Source organism: Staurois parvus, unplaced genomic scaffold (assembly GCF_062004578.1).
Source record: "Staurois parvus isolate SC_StPar_1 unplaced genomic scaffold, SC_StPar_1.0 ptg000616l, whole genome shotgun sequence".
NCBI lineage: Eukaryota > Metazoa > Chordata > Amphibia > Anura > Ranidae > Staurois > Staurois parvus.
The window spans coordinates 1264102-1287324 of NW_028318412.1; the positions used below are offsets into that span (position 1 = coordinate 1264102).

At 41.2% G+C, this 23223-nt stretch overlaps 1 protein-coding gene across 1 annotated transcript in view; it reads left to right on the forward strand.

The window, feature by feature from the left end:
- Positions 1-23223, forward strand: part of IFT54 (intraflagellar transport 54) — an 85142-nt gene that overhangs the window by 1975 nt on the left and 59944 nt on the right. The window contains exon 2 of the mRNA XM_089693172.1: positions 5380-5448. Coding sequence (XP_089549298.1) covers positions 5380-5448 — 69 coding nt within the window. The remainder of the gene's footprint in view (positions 1-5379; positions 5449-23223) is intronic.

A 23223-nucleotide genomic window follows, 5' to 3' on the forward strand; every position in this document is an offset into this window, starting at 1 on the left:
CACTGAGAAATGTCCATGGCATCCAAAAAGCGTCCCTTTAGGTCAAAAGCGGTTTTAGACTAGCTAGAGAACAGCGATAGTGAATTAGAACTACTTGCAGAATTGAGTGATAATGATTCGAGGGAAAATTTGTCATCAGACACTGAAAACGATTTTGTGACTTTGCTCAATGATGTGCGAACTTGGCGCTATATTTCATATTTCAGTGTTTTTTGGTTTGATTATATTATTGAATTAAATTTATTATTATATTATTATTTTTTATGATTATTATATTAGAATTTATGATTTTGTGTTTCAAATTTTAACATACCCGGGATGTTTACTAGACTCTTGTTCAGACAGATTTCAGTGAGTTATTCCTAAGAATTACAGGCCTACAATAAAAAAACAACATATTTCCATTGAAAACAATGTACCGCTTTGAGCACAGAAATACTGACATAATCAGACCGCTAGGGAGGTTAATGCAGATAAGGCACTGTGAGTTTAATTACCACCTTAATCAGCTACAGAACCTGTGTAATTAATATTTGTTCAGTTTTAAAGGGATGAGGTGGCAACCCTAGTGCAGCACCATGGCAGTTGAAGATCAAACAGAGGCCAAGATGGCAGCTTCCTTGACTAAGACCGGGTTCACACTGATGCAGTTAGGGAAAGGCTGCATATGCTGTGCATTTCACGCTCCACACTACGTTCATGCAATCTGGTGTGGGTGTCAATGTTAAACTTCAATGACACCCTGAAACAGATTGCAAAATGCAGTGCGATTGCCAGAAATCGCATGAGTGAGAACACCCATGTGATGTGATTCAGGTGCGGATGGAAAAAAAAGGGTCCTGTGCCTTTTTGGTGCCAATGCGATGGGATTTGAGCCATAAAAAAAATGTATCAGATGTAATTCGCACAGGAATGCGGTGTGATTCCTGTGCAAATTACATGTGGTGTCCCGCACCGCATTAGTGTGAACCCAGTCTGAAAACAATAGAAGGGCTTAGAACAAAAAAGAGGGTGGGGGGAGGACAACTTCCCAGTTAGTATGAAGGTCTACTTTACCTTAGATAGCTGCCTTTTATTGCTCTCATCCTCCTTCAAATCTCCAAATTCCTTTTTTTGCTGCTGTGATCCAACTTCCTGTTAGAAGGTGACTACATTCGTTCCCCATGGTACCACTGTATGTAGGTACAGAGCCACCCTCTCTTGCTCACTCCTGAGATGAACTAGGGACCAACAATGAGCTTAGGCATGTTCAGATCCTCAGTACAAACAAGTGGCAACCACCCCAACCTATAACTAGCATTTGTAGCAAGGAGCACATGGAAGGGTAACGCATGTCAAAAAACAACAAACAAAAATTCCCAGCTCACCTACCAGCCAGCTTGCAGCAAACTGAATTGTCCTGTCTAAGGGCTTGTTCACACTTGACTACTTTCTAACTTTTGCCAAATGCCCCTATAGCGTTTCACAGGTGTTAGACGGGCATTTGGGAAGCGTTTTAACGCTCCCCAAATGCCCAATGCACATATTTGAGGCGTTTGCCATGTGTTAAAACCACACCACAAACACCTATAATAAAGATAATGGTATTAACGCTCCACAACTGCCTCACAAACGCCTGCCAGGCATTTGAGGAGTGTCACCATAGACTTGAATGGGAGGCTTCAACTCCTTTTGATTCAACATGAGGCGTCAATTTTGCCACGACGCTAACGCTTCAGTGTGAGCAGCACTGTGTGCTGCTATGTGTAGAATTTTCATAGGCATTTGAGGAACATTAAAAACACTTCCCTAATGCCTGCTGACAAAGCTAGTGTGTACTTAGCCTTCCTGTCCACATTAAAAAAAGGGGTTTAGTTTGCAAATATATACATAAGCTGCAGAGGCCACTTCACGGCTCCCCAGTGTACTGCAGTCCTAACTTTATAAATTTTGAGTCTCCAAAGTTGGAGCACATATATAGTCATGGATAGACTGGAGGGAGCCCACTCCTCCTTAAAGATATAGGATTGCACTGGACCCCCAGCATATAGCACAATGGCAGCGAAGTTATCCAGTGCATCCCCTCACCAGTTCACCAATGGTACAAACAAATGGCAACCATCCCAACCTATTACTGGCATTTGCAGCAAGGAGCTGCTGGGTGTCCAGTGCGGGGTGGTTGCCATTTGTTTGTACTGTTGGCAATCTGGTGAGAGGATGCACCAATTCTTTTCTGTACAACATTGGTTCTTCTGCTTGTGTGTGTGAAGTCAAATTTGTTTACATCCTAAGTCTAATATGCCTGTCTGTTTTTAAAAAATTATATACTGTATTAAAGTTGGTCCCTTATACAGTGGGGCAAAAAAGTATTTAGTCAGCCACCAATTGTACAAGTTCTCCCACTTAAAAAGATGAGAGAGGCCTGTAATTGGCATCATAGGTAGACCTCAACTATGAGAGACAAAATGAGAAAAAAAATCCAGACAATCACATTGGCTGATTTGAAAATAATTTATTTGCAAATTATGGTGGAAAATAAGTATTTGGTCACCTACAAACAAGCAAGATTTCCGGCTCTCACAGACCTGTACCTTCTTCTTTAAGAGGCTCCTCTGTCCTGCACTCATTACCTGTATCAATGGCACCTGTTTGAACTTGTTATCAGTATAAAAGACACCTGTCCACAACCTCAAACAGTCACACTCCAAACTCCACTATGGTGAAGACCAAAGAGCTGTCGAAGGACACCAGAAACAAAATTGTAGACCTGCACCAGGCTGGGAAGACTGAATCTGCAATAGGCAAGCAACTTAGTGTGAACAAATCAACTGTGGGAGCAATAATTAGAAAATGGAAGACATACAAGACCACTGATAATCTCCCTCGATCTGGGAGATCTCACCCCGTGGGGTCAAAATGATCACAAGAATGGTGAACAAAAATCCCAGGACCACACGGGGGGACCTAGTGAATGACCTGCAGAGAGCTGGGACCAACGTAACAAAGGCTACCATCAGTAACACACTACGCCGCCAGGGACTCAGATCCTGCAGTGCCAGGCGTGTCCCCCTGCTTAAGCCAGTACATGTCCGGGCCCGTCTGAAGTTTGCTAGAGAGCATTTCGATGATCCAGAAGAGGATTGGGAGAATGTCATATGGTCAGATGAAACCAAAATAGAACTGTTTGGTAGAAACACAACTCGTTGTGTTTGGAGGAGAGAGAATGCTGAGTTGCATCCAAAGAACACCATACCTACTGTGAAGCATGGGGGTGGCAACATCATGCTTTGGGGCTGTTTCTCCGCAAAGGGACCAGTACGACTGATCCATGTACAGGACAGAATGAATGGGGCCATGTATTGTGAGATTTTGAGTGCAAACCTCCTTCCATCAGCAAGGGCATTGAAGATGAAACGTGGCTGGGTCTTCCAACATGACAATGATCCCAAACATACCGCCCAGGCAACGAAGGAGTGGCTTCGTAAGAAGCATTTCAAGGTCCTGGAGTGGCCTAGCCAGTCTCCAGATCTCAACCCTATAGAAAACCTTTGGAGGGAGTTGAAAGTCCGTGTTGCCCAGCGACAGCCCCAAAACATCACTGCTCTAGAGGAGATCTGCATGGAGGAATGGGCCAACATGCCAGCAACAGCGTGTGCCAACCTTGTGAAGACTTACAGGAAACGTTTGACCTCTGTCATTGCCAACAAAGGATATATAACAAAGTATTGACATGAACTTTTGATATTGACCAAATACTTATTTTCCACCATAATTTGCAAATAAATTCTTTCCAAATTAGCCAATGTGATTGTCTGGATTTTTGTTCTCATTTTGTCTCTCATAGTTGAGGTCTACATATGATGCCAATTACAGGCCTCTCTCATCTTTTTAAGTGGGAGAACTTGCACAATTGGTGGCTGACTAAATACTTTTTTGCCCCACTGTATCTACCTGCTTTAAGTTAGAACATGGTAGATTGTTCAGAAAATGTAGACAGTGTATGGATAGGATTCTGGTAATAACAATCTATTTATTGGGAATATGTGTAAATTATGTCATCCTGTTAAAATACAAGCAAACAAGAGACTGTCTACACCTGCACCCAATTTTTATAGATTTCCATGACATCTCCATCCCTGTCATTTCATATTATTCCACATTCACGATACCTTTGTCTTGTATTTTATAACCGCACTTCTCTGTATTTAGCAAGCATGCAGAAAGGATTAGTCAATGTAATCTCAATATATAGAAAATATAGATTTAAGCCCCTTCACAAATCTGTAGCGTTTTGCTTAGCATTACTATGTGCACATTAATGTGTGTTATTTTACACAATAAAGTACATTATATAAGTTGGCCCATTTTTTTAGCATAAGCTACCGCCACACCACAATTCTAAAAAAAAACTTGACAAAAATATTAAATCCAGTGAAGGCATTTTCAGGAGGTCAGCAATGGCAGCCTATGTATTCCTCTCCTACCAAGTTCCCTTTAGAATGCTTTTCTTTATTTACCAACAGTCTTTGTTTATTCTTTAATGTTGAAGGGTTTATATGGATAACGCCGCTCAGTAATCAGTTTGAAGTTTTCCCAGTTTACTCTTATTAAACCTTAAAGTGATACTACAGCTAAAAATGTTTTTTACCTTAATACATTCCTTTTATTAGGGTAAAAAACGTTTTTTTTATTTTTATGCCCTCCCCCCTTCCCTGTGTGAAGGGGAAGAGAGGGGAGATGAAATCCAGCGCTGTGCATGGCTGCATCTTTTCTCCCCTTGCTTCCTCTTCGCACAGCACTTGAGCTCCTGCAGCTGTCAATCAAATTCAAGTGGGGGGCTGGACTAAGTCCCACTGGGTAAGTGTATGGAGTGTGGTTCCATAGATACACAGCTCGGGATGTTGGGGACACACAGAGGAGGAGCCAGGATCACTGGTGGGAGACCCAAAAAGAGGAGGATCGGGGCCACTCTGTGCAATACTGTTGCACAGAGCAGGTGAGTATAACATGCTTGTTAATTTAATAAAAAAAAATATCAGAATAACACACATACGTGCAAGTATGGATATGGCCACTCTGTGGATATGGTTTGATAAAGTTACAAAAAATTACATGCTGTGACCCACAGCAACCATTCAGGAGGAAAAGTTTAGCAGTTAATGGTTGTAAAGGTGACCTTTTTTTAAAAATATATTTTATTTTTAGTAGTAGGCAAGGGCAGGCAGCAAAAAAAAACCTGATAGGGTTTTACCCCTTTCCTACTCTATACCATAAAAGGATAAATAGTTTGGATTGCTTGCACTGTAAGTGCAGTGAAAATAATTAATACTGTAATTGATTTGTGTTACTGTGTATCATTGTTTTCTAAACTTGACATTTATGGCAAATGTGTTGTCTCAGGTTATGAGAACTACTGGATTTTTCAAGGGATTGTACACAGAATCAGAACTGAAATCAGATAATGTAAAGGTATGTATTCATCCTTTTCTACATTTGTTTAAAAATCTCTCAATACTAAAATATGACATCCTGTATTAATCGTGTGTGTGTGTATATATACATATATATATATATATATATATATATATATATATATATATATATATAGATCACAGTCAGGTTTCTGTGAGACAAAGACAAATCATTTCAGAACTTTTTCCACCTTTAATGTAACCTATAAACTGTACAACTCAGTTGAACAACAAACTGAAATCTTTTAGGTGGAGGGAAGTAAAAATAAAAAACTAAAATAATATGGTTGCATAAGTGTGCACACCCTTAAAATAATACTTTGTTAAAGCACCTTTTGATTTTATTACAGTACTCAGTCTTTTTGGGTATGAGTCTATCAGCATGGCACATATTGACTTGGCAATATATGCCCACTCTTGTTTGCAAAAACACACCAAATCTGTCAGATTGTAAAGCATCTCCTGTGCACAGCCCTCTTCATATCATCCCACAGATTTTCATTCGGATTCAGGTCTGGGCTCTGGCTGGGCCATTCCAAAACTTTAATCTTCTTCTGGTGAAGCCATTCCTTTGTTGATTTGGATGTATGCTTTGGGTCCTTGTCATGCTGAAAGATGAAGTTCCTCTTCATGTTTAGCTTTCTAGCAGAAGCCTCAAGGTTTTGTGCCAATATTGACTGGTATTTGGAACTGTTCATAATTCCCTCTACCCTAACTAAGGGCCCAGTTCCAGGTGAAGAAAAACAGCCCCCAAAAGCATGATGCTGCCACCACCATGCTTCACTGTGGGTATGGTGTTCTTTTGGTGATGTGCAATGTTGTTTTTGCGCCAAACATATCTTTTGGAATTATGGTCAAAAAGTTCAACCTTGGTTTCATCAAACCATAACACATTTTCCCACATGCTTTTGGGAGACTTCAGATGTGTTTTTGCAATATTTAGCCAGGTTTGGATGTTTTTCTTCGTATAAAAAGGCTTCCATCTTGTCACTCTACCCCATAGCCCAGACATATAAAGAATACCAGAGATTATCACATGTAGCACACAGCCAGTACTTGCCAGATATTCCTGCAGCTCCTTTTAATGTTGCTGTAGGCTTCTTGGCAGCCCCCAAGACCAGTTTTCTTCTCGTCTTTTCATCAATTTTGGAGGGACGTCCAGTTCTTAGTAATGTCACTGTTGCGCTATATTGTCTCCACTTAATGATGATTGTCTTCACTGTGTTCCATGGTATATCTAATGCCTTGGAAATTATTTTGTACCCTTCTCCTGACTGATACCTTTTAACAATAAGATCTCTCTGATGCTTTGGAAGCTCTCTGCGGACCATGGCTTTTGCTGTAGGATGTGACTAAGAAAATGTCAGGAAAGACTTATTAGAACAGCTGAACTTTATTGGGGTTAATCAGAGGCACTTTAAATGATGGCAGGTGTGTACTGACTCCTATTTAACATGATCTTGAATGTGATTCCTTAATTCCGAACACAGCTACATCCCCAGTTATAAGAGGGTGAGCACACTTATGCAACCACATTACTTATGTTTACTTCCCCCCACCCACCCCCCAAAGCTCACTTGGCCTCATTTATCAAATAATCAGTACTAAGAACTGTGTGTATTGTCCCAGAGCCAATTATCCATTTTAGACATGCCTGGGCACTGTTGCTGTCACTATGAACTCAAGTAAAGGCACTCCCTGTGGTTCTTTACATGATGAGCAGAACTGCCGGGCTTGTGTTCAAGAGACTCATTAAAAAACCGCATCACCGGCTATTTGTAGGTGCTCAGTTTCAGTAAATCCTATGTAATTCCTTTAAAGCTGGAACTCCAGGCAAACAACATGCATTGGAGCTACCAAAGGACTTGTATCTATTTCTCTGCAGTGTTGAGATCTATACAGCCCTGCTACTTTGCACAGCCTACCTGGTAACCTGACCTTTCTCTGCTGCAGTTTGGCAAGATGGCTGGGTCGCCTTCCTAACCCTAGCCTGTGATTAGACAGTGAGGAAACATAAACAGATTGATGAGGACATCTCTCTGCTTTCTCTTCCTGTCTACAGTTCCTATTCATGTGAATGCAGCACATTTTTCCAGGGTGGATTTGATTTAAATCACTAGTGAAAAGGCTCAATTTAAATCATAATTTTTAAAGTGCAACTGTCATCTCTGTCCCACTGTTGACTCACCGACAGTCCTATTCACTTTAATGGGATGGCTGGTGATGTGGCAGTGACACAACAAGGGGAGAGACCTGGTGGCAGCAGGTGAGTGGATGTCCGCTAACAGGCGCTGCCATAATTGATTTAAAATGACAGGTGCTCTTTAAATGTAAGGAATCTGACTCATTCTTATTGGTAGTTAGAATCTTAAATATTTGAAAACTAAATGAAGGTTTCCTTTTTAGAATAATATGCTGTCAGGTTAGTAAAACAGTGATATCGGAACCGATTTTAGGTTAATAGGTTAATCACACATAGTTGAACTACTCAAATTCTTTTATTTCATGTTTTTTCTCATGGTTACTGTGAAATTGTGTGAATGCATCAATGCAGTGCATGTTATCTCAGCTTGCAGAGCTTGGATTCATTGAATGAGTTTACCAAAAATGTAAATATTGCTGAAATTACAGACTCATGCTACTTAACTAAGCTCCATTTCATGCTCAATTAACTAAATTATTAATGTATCTTAAAGAGAAAACTATCTTTAGATAGATGTTTACTCCAAAAGCATTTTATTAAAATATACAGTGAGGAACAGAAGTATTTGAACACCCTGCGATTTTGCAAGTTATCCCACTTAGAAATCATGGAGGGGTCTGAAATTCACATTGTAGGTGCATTCCCACTCTGAGAGACAGAATTTAAAAAAAAAAAAATCAGGAAATCACATTGTATGATTTTTAAAGAATTTATTTGTCTTGCACCGCTGAACATAAGTATTTGAACACCTAAGAAACAGCAAGAATTCTGGCTCTCAAAGACCTGTTACTGTGCCTTTAAAAAGTCCACCTCTACTCCACTCATTAATCTAACTTAGTAGCACCTGTCTGAGCTCTTTAACCTCCTTAGAGGTATTCCCGAGTGTAGCTCGGGGTAAAATGTCAGTACCAAAAGCGGTAACCCCGAGCTACACTCGGGCTTACCATGCGGCGTTGCTCATGGAGTCCCTGCAGCACTTACCTTGTCCTTCGCTCCCACGATGTGTCCCCTGCAGCGTCCCCGGCCATCTCCTCCGGCCGATGCCGGCATCCGGCTTCCGTGTTCCGGTCCCTGTGACGTCGGGACGTACGGGCACAGGAACTGGCGGCAAATTTGAAATTTAAAAAATGTCTTTTTTTTAAATGATTATTACATAGTAAAACATTGCTGTTTCAATGCATTTCACATACATTTTGTCCCTACTGCTTTGTCCTGTGCCCTGCCTGCATTTTGACTGTTCTTTCTGCCTGGAAACTTAGAAAAGTCCACGGCGTCCAAAAAGCGTCCCTTTACGTCAAAAGCGGTTTTAGACCAGCTAGAGAACAGCAATAGTAAATCAGAACCACTTGCAGAATTGAGTGATAATGATTCGTGGGGAAATTCGTCATCAGACACTGAAAACGATTTTGCGACTTTGCTCAGCGATGTGCGAATTTGCCTCTGTATTTAAAATTTCAGTGTTTTTGGTTTGATTATATTATTGAATTAAATTTATTATTATTATATTATTATTTTTTATGATTATTTATTAAATTATAATTTATGATTTCGTGTTTCAAATTTTATCCTACCTGGGATGTTTACTAGACTCTTGTTCGTACATATTTCAGTGAGTTATTCCTAAAAATTACAGCCTACAATAAAAAACTACATATTTCCATGCAAAAAAATGGTACCGTTTTCAGCACAAAAAATCGGAAAGAATCATACCGCCGAGGAGGTTAAAGACACCTGTCCACTCCACAGTCAGTCAGACGCAAACTACTACCATGGGCAAGATCAAAGAGCTGTCGAAAGACACCAGAGACAAAATTGTGGACCTCCACAAGGCTGGATAGGGCTACGGGGCAATTGCCAAGCAGTTTGGTGAAAATAGATCAACTGTTGGAGCAATTGTTAGAAAATGGAAGAGGCTAAAGACGACTGTCAGTCTGCCTCGGACTGGGGCTCCATGCAAGATCTCACCTCGTGGGGTATCACTGATGATAAGAAAGGTGAGGAATCAGCCCAGAATTACAAGGGAGGAGCTGGTCAATGACATGAAGAGAGCTGGGACCACAGTTTCAAAGGTCACTGTCGGTAGAACACTACGCCGTCATGGTTTCAAATCATGGATTGCACGGAAGGTTCCCCTGCTCAAGTCATCACATGTCCAGGCCCGTCTGAAGTTTGCCAATGACCATCTGGATGATCCAGAGGATGCATGGGAGAAAGTCAAATGGTCAGATGAGACCAAAGTAGAACTTTTTGGTCTAAACGTCACTCGTCGTGTTTGGAGGAAAAAGAAAGATGAGTTGCATCCCAAGAACACCATCCCTACTGTGAAACATGGGGGTGGTAACATCATGCTTTGTGGGTGCTTTTCTGCAAAGGGGACAGGACAACTGCACTGTTTTTAAGGAGAGGATGAATGGGGCCATTTATTGTGAGATTTTGAGCAACAACCTCCTTCCCTCAGTCAGAGCATTGAAGATGAGTCGTGGCTGGGTTTTCCAACATGACAACGACCTGAAGCACACAGCCAGGATAACCAAGATAACCAAGGAGTGGCTCTGTAAGAAGCATATCAAGGTTCTGGAGTGGCCTAGCCAGTCTCCAGACCTAAATCCAATAGAACATCTTTGGAGGGAGCTGAAACTCCGTGTTGCTCAGCAACAGCCCCGAAACCTGACAGATCTAGAGGAGATCTGTGTGGAGGAGTGGGCTAAAATCCCTGTTGCAGTGTGTGCAAACCTGGTCAAAAATTACAGAAAACATTTGATTTCTGTAATTTCAAACAAAAGCTTCTGTACCAAATATTAACACTGATTTTCTCAGGTGTTCAAATACTTATGTTCAGCAGTGCAAGACAAATACATTCTTTAAAAATCAAACAATGTAATTTCCTGTTTTTTTTTTTTTTTTTTTTTTGTTTTTTTTTTAAATTCTGTCTATCAGAGTGGGAATGCACCTACAATGTGAATTTCAGACCCCTCCATGATTTCTAAGTGGGAGAACTTGCAAAATCGCAGGATGTTCAAATACTTCTGTTCCTCACTGTATTTTAATAAAAATCAAATCCGATTTAACCACTTGCCTACAGGGCACTTATACCCCCTTCCTGCCCAGGCCAATTTTCAGCTTTCAGCGCTGTTGCACTTTGAATGACAATTGCGCGGTCATGCAACACTGTACCCAAATGAAATTTTTGTAATTTTTTTCAGACAGAGCTTTATTTTGGTGGTATTTAATTACCTCTGGGTTTTTTATTTTTCGCTAAACAAACCAAAAACAACTGAAAAAACATGTTTTTTCTTAGTTTCTGTTATAAAATTTTGTAAATAAGTGATTTTTCTCCTTCACTGATGTGCGCTAATGAGGCTGCTGTGATGGGCACTGATAGGCGGCACTGATGAGGCACTGGTAGGTGGCACTGATGGGCACTGACTGGCATCACTGATGGGCACTGAAAGGCAGCACGTATAGGTGGCACTGTTAGACGGTGCTGACTGACACTGATTGGCAGCACTGATAGGTGGCACTGACTGGCATTGATAGGTGGCACTGAAAGGCAGCTCAGATGGTCACTGATATGTGGCATTGGTGTGCACCGGTAGGCACTTATATGTGGCATTGATTGGCACTAACAGGTGGCATTGATGGGCACTGACAGGTGGCACTGATGGGGCTACACTGATCATCAGTGCCCTGCTGAGCAGTGTACATGTCCCCTCTGAGTAATGCCGATTACTGGCTCTCTCCTCACGTGCTGTCAGCATGACAGCTGGTGAGGAGAGAACTGCCGGCATTTCCTTATTTACATGTGATCAGCTGTGATTGAACACAGCTGATCACGTGACAGAGCAGACGTCTTCGGCTCTTTCTGTTGATCGGTGATCCGCTGTGTCCCAGGGACACCGCGCACAATCGATCGCTGTTCTGCGCGCCTAGAGTAGGAGGATGTGATATGACGTCCTCCCAGAACAAGAGAACCCCCTTACGCCCGCCACTTCCTTATATGGCAGGTGGGAGGTGGTTAAATTAAAAATAAATTTTTAGAAAAAAGTTGTTGTTTTTTTATTATTATTATTATTTTTTAAAAAAAATCAACAATTTTTTTTTTTATCCACACTGCACCTTACGGAACCAAGTATAACGCTTCCCTCTTCCAGTCAAGTTTAGTTATCTGTAGCAGTTGCATTTAAAGTATGGTTTTCTAATAAATTGATAACTGTATTCATGAGTTTGTTTTTCTTTTTATATGCTGTAAATGCTAACAAACTTCTCATTTTCTCTCTTTTGATCTGGTAAATATACAGTTCAGAGAATTTTGTTGTATCTGTTTGATAATTGTAAAAAACAATACCTGTTGATCCTGCCAGAAATCTTGTAAGTTGATAACTACATGAGCTCTCTGTCTCTGCTGACTCTTATCAGTTTGCATTGTTCCCAGTTTTCTTTTTGGGACTATATAACAGCTCTGTGGGCCTACAGAGAGGGAGATGGTCCCTAACACGCTTCCTTTCTTAAAATGACAGTGCTGCTCCTCCATAGACACCTTATGATAAGTGAGCATTGTCACACTAATACAGGAAGTGTGTCTGGTAGGATCAGTGGATGGAAGAAAAATAAAAGAAAGTATAGTGCAGCCACCACATCTAAGGACTGGTAAGCGGCCATAATAAATTATGCTTTAAATGTCCATTGTGTGGGTCAGTCACTTATAGACATGCCATGTAAAGCACTGTTATACCCAGAAGGCGTTTCTACTTTTAGGGGCTTATTTTCATGTGTATCCAAAAAAGCATTGACATAATGTCTGCCTGGTTGGCATTTTAACCTGGTGGCTATGAGGTGGTAAAACAGTTCTTAAAGTGAAACTAAACCCTTCTATCCTTTTCAGCCAAGGAAGTTGCCACCCTAGCTTCTGTTTCAACTGGTGTTGCAATGGTGCTGTCAATGTGATCAGGCTGATTGATGCACATGTACGTGGGTATATGTACTGTGGGCAGGCAGGAAATAGTTAATAAAAAGTGCACTTATTTTCTTCTTTTTCTTCATCACATTCTATTCTTACATAGTTACATAGTTAGTCTGACTGAAAAAAGACAAAAGAGTCCATCCAGTTCAACTATAGAAAAAAAAAAAAGTTATAATCCTATACCCACAGTTGATCCAGAGGAAGGCAAAAAAATCCAGCAAAGCACGATCCAATTTGCTCCTGCTGGGAAAAAAATTCCTTCCTGATCCTCCAAGAGGCAATCGGATATTCCCTGGATCAACTTTACCTATAAATGTTAGTATCCAGTTATATTCTGTGTATCTAAAAGAGAATTCAGGCCTTTTTTGAAGCAATCCAATGAGCTGACCAGAACCAACTCTTTAGGGAGTCTATTCCACATTTTCACAGCTCTCACTGTGAAGAAACCTTTCCGTGTTTGGAGATTACATTTAATTTCCTCCAGACGTAAAGAGTGCCCCCTTGTTCTCTGTGATGACCTCAGGGTGAATAACTCCACACCGAGTTCACTATATGAACCACTGATGTATTTATACATGTTCATCATATTCCCCCTTATTCTCCTCTTCTCAAGAGAGAATAAATTCAGTTCCTCTAATCTTTCCTCATATCTGAGCTCCTCCATGCCTCTTATCAGTTTGGTTGCCCTTCTCTGTACTCTCTCCAGTTCCCCAATGTTCTTTTTGTGAATTGGTGCCCAAAACTGAACTGCATATTCCAGATGAGATATTACTAATGATTTGTACAGGGGTAAAATGATATCTCTCTCTTTGGAGTCTATACCTCTTTTAATACAAGAGAGGATTTGCATGGCAATTGATTCCCCCAGTTGTACCCCCCTAGTATGTATGATGCATGCATATTTTTAGCCCCCAAGTGCATAATCTTACATTTGTCAACATAGTTGCCCAATTAAACAGTGCATTGAGGTCGGCTTGTAAATTGGAGACATCCTGTAAGGACGTTATTCCACTGCACAGCTTGGTGTCATCTGTAAAGACTGAAATGGGATTTTTAATCTCAGACCCTATATCGTTTATAAATATATTAAAAGTAAAGGGTCCCAACACTGAACCTTGGGGTACAACACTGAAAACCCCAGAACATTCAGAGTATGAATCATTAACCACTACTCTCTGAATACGATCTTTTAGCCAGTTTTCTTTCCATTTTCATACGGATTTTTCCAAGCCTGTAGACTTTACCTTACACATTAGCCGTGTGTGGGGAACTGTGTTAAACACTTTTGCAAAATCTAAGTATACCATGTCCACCGCCACCCCTCTGTCCAAGGTTTTGCTCACCTCCTCATAAAAAGAAATCAGATTTATTTGACAACTTCTGTGTTTCATGAATCCATGCTGTCTGCATTCTGCAGGATCCATTGTAGCCTTCTGTTCATTTTTAGTTTGATACTATCAAAGGGAAATGTTTTGTACGGTCATAAGATCACCATACACTATACAATCTGACTGTACAATCTCCTTAGATCTACTATCACCTATGTAGTGCAATGACCTGCCAGATTGGATATAGATTGAATAGATTAGGTGTGTCCTCCTATTATATATTGTTTGGTGAATCTAAAGGTGCCGCTTTGTGTTGGTCTATCACATAAAATCCCTATAAAATACATTTACGTTTTTGGTTGTAACATAACAAAATGTGGAAAATTTCAAGGGTATGAATATTTTTCAAGGCACTGTATGTGTGTGCCTTAGCTGGCCAGTCCTTGTGGAAGTTGGAAATCGCTGTATTGTGTACCACTACTGCAGTGATCGCTTCTAGCTCTGCACAGAGTGGCTGCCCTGCTGCTTAGTAAACACAAGGAGTCACTTGTTTGCTATGCTTACTATTCAAAAAATACTTTCCATGTTCTCAACGTATGCAAAGCATTTTCTGATTGTTCAAGGTGGAGGTGGCAGTGACGTCATCATACCTACCTCCATAAAATCAGACATCGCTTTAAATGTATTGTGTAAATGCAAAGTATTCTTTAAATGGTGCCTTTGCCAAGCAAGTGGCCATCTGTGTTCATTAAGCAGCCGGACAGCCTCTCGGTACAGGACCTGGAAGCTAGTGGCAATTACTGTAGTAGTGGTGCCTAATGTAGTCATTTCCCGTTTCCACAGGAATTGGCCAGATATGGCACATACATATATTTGTCCAATCTGGACCAATGTAACTATGCAAAAAATGCCATGCCTAAACTTCAGCTGTAACTGCAACTACATTGCACAGTTACACAGTATATTAAATGACAATAATGTTTTATTTTCACATTCTGCTTTGGCCTCCTTTTTTTTTATTTTTTTTTTCGGTTCCATAGTAAAGGTCATCAGTAGGTACAGCAAAAGCAAATCCAGACAAACAGAAAAATCCAAGCTATGAGACATTGCAAACTTTTTATTTACCATTGACCTGCTTAAATATGATATAAACCACTAGAACTGATTAATTTATTTCCTAGTTGAAAGAAAACATGGCACATTCCTGAGCTATCACTTACATGGCAACCTCCACATAAACTTCACTATTGTTGCCCAGTTACAAATGAACACAAGGGCTTGCTAGAATGGCTGAATATTAATGGGAGGTAGTTAGACCAGTAAACTTGTAGCAGACATTCCATCCTTTTTCCTTTCTTCCCCTCTATATAATTTGCTTTTGCATGCTGGTTTGTACATATCTACTCCTATATATGTACTTTACCTGAGCATCTCTATGCTATAAATACATAATGAAGGTATGCTGTTTTACAGATATATCAGAAAGTTTGCAATAACCTTTGTTTTGTAATGATCACACAGGTGTTTAAAGCAACCCTTCTCAAACTTGTTACCCCAGAGAAACCCCTAAAATACAGTGAAGGAAATAAGTATTTGATCCCCTGCTGATTTTGAATGTTTGCCCACTCACAAAGAAACGATCAGTCTAAAAATCGAATGGTAGGTGTATTGTAACACTGAGAGACAGAATAGCAACAAAAAATTCAAAAGAAATGCATGTCTAACAAATTATACACTGGTTTGCATGTTCATGAGGGAAATAAGTATTTAATCCCCTTCACAAAACATGACTTAGTACTTGGGGGCAAATCCCTTGATGGCAATCGCAGAGGTCAGATGTTTCCTGTAGTTGGCCACCAGGTTTGCAAACATCTCAGGAGGGATTTTGACCCACTCCTCTTGGCAGATCCTCTCCAAGTCATTAAGGTTTGGTGGCTGATGTTTGGCAACTCAAACTTTCAGCTCCCTCCACAGGTTTTCAATCGGATTAAGGTCTGGAGACTGGCCAGGCCACTCCAGGACCTTAATGTGCTTCTTCTTGAGCCACTCCTTTGTTGCCTTGGCCGTGTGTTTTGTGTCATTGTCATGCTGGAACACCTATCCATGACCCATTTTCAATGCCCTGGCTGAGGGAAGAAGGTTCTCACCCAAGATTTGATGGTACATTGCCCCGTCCATCGTCCCTTTGATGCGGTGCAGTTGTCCTGTCCCCTTAGCAGAAAAACACCCCCAAAGCAGAATGTTTCCACCACCATGTTTGACAGTTGGAATGGTGTTCTTAGGGTCATAGGCAGCATTCCACCTATTCCTCCAGATATGGCAAGTTGAGTTGATGCCAAAAATATCGATTTTGGTCTCATCTGACCACAACACTTTCAACCAGTCCTCCACTGCATCATTCAGATGTTCAGTGGCAAACTTCAGACGGGCCTGGACATGTGCTTTCTTGAGCAGAGGGACCTTGCGGACACTGCAGGATTTCAATCCTTGTCTGCGTAGTGTGTTACCAATTGTTTTCTTGGTGACTGTGGTCCCAGTTGCCTGGAGATCATTGACAAGATCCTCATATGTAGTTTTGGGATGATTCCTCACTGTTGTCATGATCATTGACACTCCACGAGGTGAGATCTTGCATGGTGCACCAGACCTAGGGAGACTGACAGTTGTTTTGTGTTTCTTCCATTTGCGAATGATTGCACCAACTGTTGTCACCTTCTCACCAAGCTGCTTGGCGATAGATTTGTAGCTCAGTCCAGCCTTGTGTAGGTCTACAATCTTGTCCCTGACATCCTTGGACAGCTCTTTGGTCTTTGCCATGGTGGAGAGTTTGGAATCTGTTTCTCCTGTGGACAGGTGTCTTTTACACAGGTAACAAAATGAAATGAGCAGCACTCCCTTTAAGAAACTGCTTCTTAGCTCAGGCATGCAGAAAGGAGGGTGTACTTAGCTGAGACACCCCCCCCCCCACTCCTAAAGACTCCTGGGATGTATGACAACATTTACCTAGGCCTGGAAATCAGAAAGTAACTGAAGAAATGTAAAAGAAAAAGTTTAAAACAAGTAAATATGATATACATTCTTATCTGTTTACTAAGGTTGGCAGCATAAAGATTAAAAATAGCCATTGTTGATGGAGAAAGTGAAATTCCACTTTAAAGAAAGACTATCTGATCATTGATGTCAAGCGGTGTTAGTCCTGGAACTCTACAGATACCATAATAGGTCGTTCGTCAGCCACAGCTGAATGAAACCCCTGAGGAACCTCTGGAGGAACCGTGGTTCAGAATAGCTGGTTTGAAGCCATTTTTTTTTTCTTACAAAATCAGCACATGTGACAGTTTGTACAATCAATGTGAAGAGTCCCTTGTGCTGCTGGCAGTGGTTTTAGTTGAAATCTTTTGTCTTATGATTCCCCACCTCCACAGCGTAGATGTATATATTGCAGTTTACCGGTCCTTCTTTTTTTCAGACTATTGAAGACTATTCAGACTTTTGCAAGTACAGAAAAATACTTGTTTATCTTGCTAAAATGTAGGGTACTTGTAACTTGTGAACTGAAAGTACAAACATTGGTATTTTAATTCTGCAAACTACTGACCTCTCATCCATGCAATAGAGATTAAGAGAGGAAGACATGCTTGATTCAGTCTAGGTGACAACAATTGCTTCCTCTATAGATACAGTATAGTGAATGAATATAGCTACCCTAGGGTAGAAAGAGTGTTATTTGCAGGATTATCAGGTGAAAGGAAAAAAAAAAGCCAGAAAAAAGAGCAGCCACCACATCTAAGGACTGGTAACAAGACTGAACAAGCTGAGTCAAGAAGCTGAATGGATAGTATGCACAGCTTCTCCAGGTTCTGTCTGTCTAGTTTTAGTAAATTCCCCACTTTATAAGTATTTTACCTGCAAAAGGAATTGTGATGCTCAGCCGCTCAAATTGCACAGGCTTTATTTGCCAGAGTACATCTCCTCCCTCTATACTAATCAATGTGAAGCAAAAATGGCTTGAAGCAGGTTGATGATGGCTAGAAGGCTAAACACAAGTCAGCAGGAAGATAAGTGTAGGTCAAATGGACCTGTAATGGACCAATCTCATAAATGGAAGTTTAATGCACCTGAAAGAAAGTTGCATTTGCCCATTGACACAAGCCCTCAAGCGCTTCTAAATGCTGTTTTTTTTTTTTTTTTTTTTTTTTTTTTTTACCTTGATGCATTAGGGTAAAAAACACTTCACTAACTATTCCCCCCTTCTAAACCGTTACCTGAGTCTTTCAGAAATCCAGCGTTGTCCTTGGCGGCACTCCTTTTTTTCTTTTTTTTTCTTCCCCCTCTCTTCCTCTTCTTACAGGAACGCAGGCAGCAGCAGGAGTCAGTGGTCCCTGCTGCTGTCAATCAGATGGTTTAAGCAAGGATCAGGGGGCAGGGCTGTGCCGCACTGTCCATGTCAGGAGCGAGTCCGCACATGTGAACCCATAGCAAGCGACGTGCTATGGGTGCGCACAGAGAAGAGGAGGAGCCAGGAGTACCGGCAAGGGACCTCAGAAGAGGAGGACTGGGGCTGCTCTGTGCAAATCTATTGTACAGGTAAGTATAACATGTTTATTTTAATGAAAAATATAAATTTTATGAAATTTTTTTTAATGAAAAATCCAGGCTTTACAATCACTTCAAAAAGTATCATTGTTTCTGTACTGTCCTCATAGCAACCAGATTATACAAGAAACAGTAACACTGAACCAGGAAATAGGGTTGTCATCTTCTAGCCTTACAATGGAGATCACAACACTGTCCGAGCAGAAGTATGAACTCTGTGATAGGTAAAGATTACTATGTATTTCACTGCATATATATACTGCATTTGCTTGTAGTTCCACTAGCATAAATCTGCAACAGGTCTTTTAAGAAAATGATCTGTGTTATTAAAGAGTATCTATGGTCACACTTTTTACAGTTTCATTTTTATAATACCTCTATTGAAATAACAATATAAACAATAGGGTTTTTTTTGACAATCCATTGTAAGGCTAATTTCACACTGTATAGGGGTTGGAATTTAAAAAAAAAAACTACTTGCCTAAGGACTAAATCGGGGTCCAAATCTATTTGTCCCTCATGACAATCTACTTGTCCTGATTAAAAAAAAAAATAATAATTTTAACCAAATCCGTATTTAACCACCTCCCGCTCACCATATAGTCCAATGACGGGCGCGAGGTGGTTCTCTCGTTCTGATAGGATGTCATATGACGTCCTTCCATTCTCACCGCGCATGCGCGGCTCAGGGACACAGCGGATCACTGATCCACGGAAAGAGCCGAAGATGTCGGCTCCGTCATGTGATCAGCTGTGTCCAATCACAGCTGATCACATGTAAACAGGGAAATGCTGGCTATCGGCATTTCTCTCCTCTCGAGCTGTCACGCTGACAGCTCGAGAGGAGAGGAGAGCCGATAATCGGCATTCCGCGGAGGGGACATGATGTGCCCTGATGATCAGTGTGGCCCCAGATGTGCCACCTGTCAGTGCTGAACAGTGCCACCTGCCAGTGCCCATCAGTGCCACATCAATGCCACATATCAGTGCCCATCTGAGCTGCCTTTCAGTGCCACCTATCAGTGCCAGTCAGTGCCACCTAACAGTGCCGCCTATCAGTGTCATATATCAGTGCATATCAGTGCTGCTTTTCAGTGCCCATCAGTGATGCCTGTCAATGCCCATCAGTGCCACCTACCAGTGCCTCCTCATCAGTGCCCATCAGTACCACCTATCAGGGTCCATCAGTGCATCTTATCAGTGGCCATCACTACAGCCTCATTAGCGCACATCAGTGAAGGAGAAAAATCACTTATTTACAAAATTGTATAACAAAAACTAAGAAAAAACGTTTTTTTTTTCCAAAATTCTCAGTGGTTTTTGGTTTGTTTAAGAAAACATAAAAAACCCAGAGGTGATTAAATACCACCAAAATAAAGCTTTATCTGTCACAAAAAAATGATAAAAATTACATATGAGTACAGTGTTGCATGACCGCACAATTGTCATTCACAGTGTGACAGCGCTGAGAGCTGGAAATTGGCCTGGGCAGGAAGGGGGTATAAGTGCCCTGTAGGCAAGCGGTTAAATAAGGTCTTTGTTATAATACTACTGAATGTGACAGTTTTATCACTAGGGATTTTGAATGGCTGTATGTCCTTTTTTAAACCTTGAAATGGCTTTCCCAGGATGGAAAATACAAGGGGTTGATGTTTTTTATTAGGCAGAGCTGCTTTTAGGAATGTCTGGGGCTTTTAAAAATGAAAGGAGCTTTGTGGTGATCTAAACTTTTAATATTTTTACCATTGCACTATTTACATCTTACTCACCTTGCTGTCTGACTCCAGCACCGAATCTGGGGACTAGCAGGGAGGAGAGACCTTGCAGTATAACGGGCACCGATTGGGTGCTCATCAGGAAAGGGGATTGTCAGTCTCTCTTAACACTCAGGCACATCTGTTGAGCGAAAGCGAGAGAGAGAGAGGCACTAAAGAAACCAGTATTGCTCAAGACCAAGTAGGAGAAATAACCATAAAAAAAAACTCATAAAATAGTAAGTCCATCAAAAGTCTATTGGTATTAAAATATAGAGACTGCAGCGGCAGCACCCTCCAGAATGAAGCTGAAGCTCTACAGTAGTAGCTGTATGTAAAGAGGGGTCCGTCCGGTCCGACACCACCCTGCGTTCCACGCCGCTCCTCATTGCCTTACCTCCTGGCCTGGACTACAGCGGTCACGATAGACCATCCAGCGCTGTTTATATCCGGTGAAACCAAAGTGATGAAATGCTCTGAGCTTCCATTTTTTTTTAGTCACTGATCAGCTCTATGGTCAGCAGGTAGAACCACTGGCTGCATTCACAGGTTCTCTGGTGGGGTGGTAGAGCCCAAGAAAGGTGGAAGGTGGCTGGAAGGGGGATCCCCTCCTGCTGCTTGTAAAAGCAATCCAGTGGCTAATTAGCCACTAGGATTGCTTTTACATGAAATCCAACCTTCCTCTGAAAATAATTGATACCAGGATGATACATGTAGCTGCAAGAATTATCACCACTCAAAGTCCAGCGATTATAGCAGTACATCACTGGTCCTTGTTGGGCATATATGTAATGTTCTTTTTTTTTTTTTTTTCATGCAACCTGTGGGCTGAATGAAAAAAGAGAACAGATTCTTCCATTTACATCGATCGATGTGGATGAAGAAATCTCTGTCAGAAAAAGTGTGTGGTGTGCCCACCATTAGAATATAGCGCCCTGCATCCACCCACATCTAATGTTTGGCATACATGTAGTGTTCTTTTTTTCATTCAGCCCATGGGCTGAACAACAAAAAAGACCCTTGGAGATTCCTCCATTTACCTCGATCAATGTGGATGAAGAAATCTTTGCCAGAAAAAATGAAAAAAATATGCCAAAGCAAAGGGAAGATCCATCCACTGATCACCCCAGGCCCCCATGCTTGGGCATATATGTTCTCATTCATCAGCGCTGCATGCCCTGATGTATATTCTGAGAGCAAGACCCCCATTGCTGTCAGAATAAACATATTGGTGCTGCAGCTGAATGGTGTTCCTGCAAAGCAAACCACAACGGTTAACAATAAAACACAGTAACAATAGAACGTTAACTCAATAAAATAATAACTGAATGGTATTCATGCAAAGCAAACAATGGTTAACAGTAAAACAAAGCAACAATAGAACATTACCTCAATAAAATGACAACTTTTTATTCTTAGTTTATTTAAACTTTTAAGAACAGCCTCTGATTTCTGGGTCTCTCAAAATGCGATAGTTTCCAAACTATCTAACATTTTTTGAGACCCAGTGTGAAAATGGTGAACATGTGCCCCAGACTCTGCCATGCTGTACCCTATACTAATATTCCACCACTAGTGCGTGGTAGTGACGGAAGCAGTCCTTGAGGCAGAGACCAGGTTGTCCAGGACAGGAGGGACAATAAAAGCATGTGTCACATCGTACTCCATATCTGCTACAGGCACAATATCTTAGGGGTGACCTTTGGTTTGGGGTACCAGAGAGGACATCCGGAAAATGCCTCTCATGCAGCCGGCTAAATACATATCTGGGGATTGGGCCACAGCACCTCCTGGATACAAAAGGGCCGTGATGATCTCTTCCTGAAGTTTTAGGATGGATCTACTTCGTCCAGTTGCTTTGTAAATTACAAAAGCATTATATATAGCCAATTTAAATAAATACACACCTTTTTGTACCAGTGTCAAACTTTGTGGGAAACTAGGTATGGATTCATCATTTGTCATTGAAGTCCTCACCTCCCATGTTAAGGTTATAGTCATGGACACAGAGGGATTTCTCAGCAACGCCAGATGCTGTGGAAATTTGGATGGTTGTTTCTGCGTGAATTGAATTCATCATTTCTCAAGCAGGCTTTCTTCCCCTTTCTAAGTCAGGTATTTACAAGCTGTTGGGGGAAGCACCAGAGATTAGGCCACACAGTGCCACATGAGCCAATTCCAAGATTAGACATCTGCACAAATAGTAGCACGCTTGTATAGAAATTGTCCACATATAAGTGGTACACCTTGCAGAACAAAGATGCCACAAAGTCTCATACTATCTTGTCACTGCTCCCCATGTAGTCTGGGCAGTCGGGGGGCTCTTCACTGTCTCTTCCCTCATAAACCCTAAAATTATATGCATAGCTTGTGGCCCTCTTACAGAGCTTATACCATTTGACCCCATAATGGGCACGCTTGCTGGGGAGGTACTCTTTGAATGCAAGGTGGCTAGTACAGTGAACGAGGAACTCATCCACACAGTTTTTTTGCTGGGGTGTATACACATTGCAAATTTCTTAAGTGGTTTGTGAGGGGCTGAATTTTGTAGAGCCGGTTATGTTCAGGGTCACCCCGAGGACGACAGTGTGTGTTATCACTGAAATGCATGAATTGTCTCATATCTACGCCTGACCATGACAGCGGAGAACATGGGCATATGATAGATTGAGTCTGTGGACCAATATGACCGCAACTCATACTTTTTTGTAATGCCCATGTTGAGGGTTAGGCCCAAAAAAGTTTTAAATTCGGAAACCGTAATAGGTTTCCATGCAATTGGTCTGGCATGAGCTGAATTTGGGTTGACTGCGATATATTGTTGTGCGTATACATTGCTTTAGCCCACAATCAAATTCTATAAATCTTCTGTGAAAAACGGCTCCATAAAATCTAGCGGAGTGGTTAAATTTGCTGTTTCCACCTGAATTCC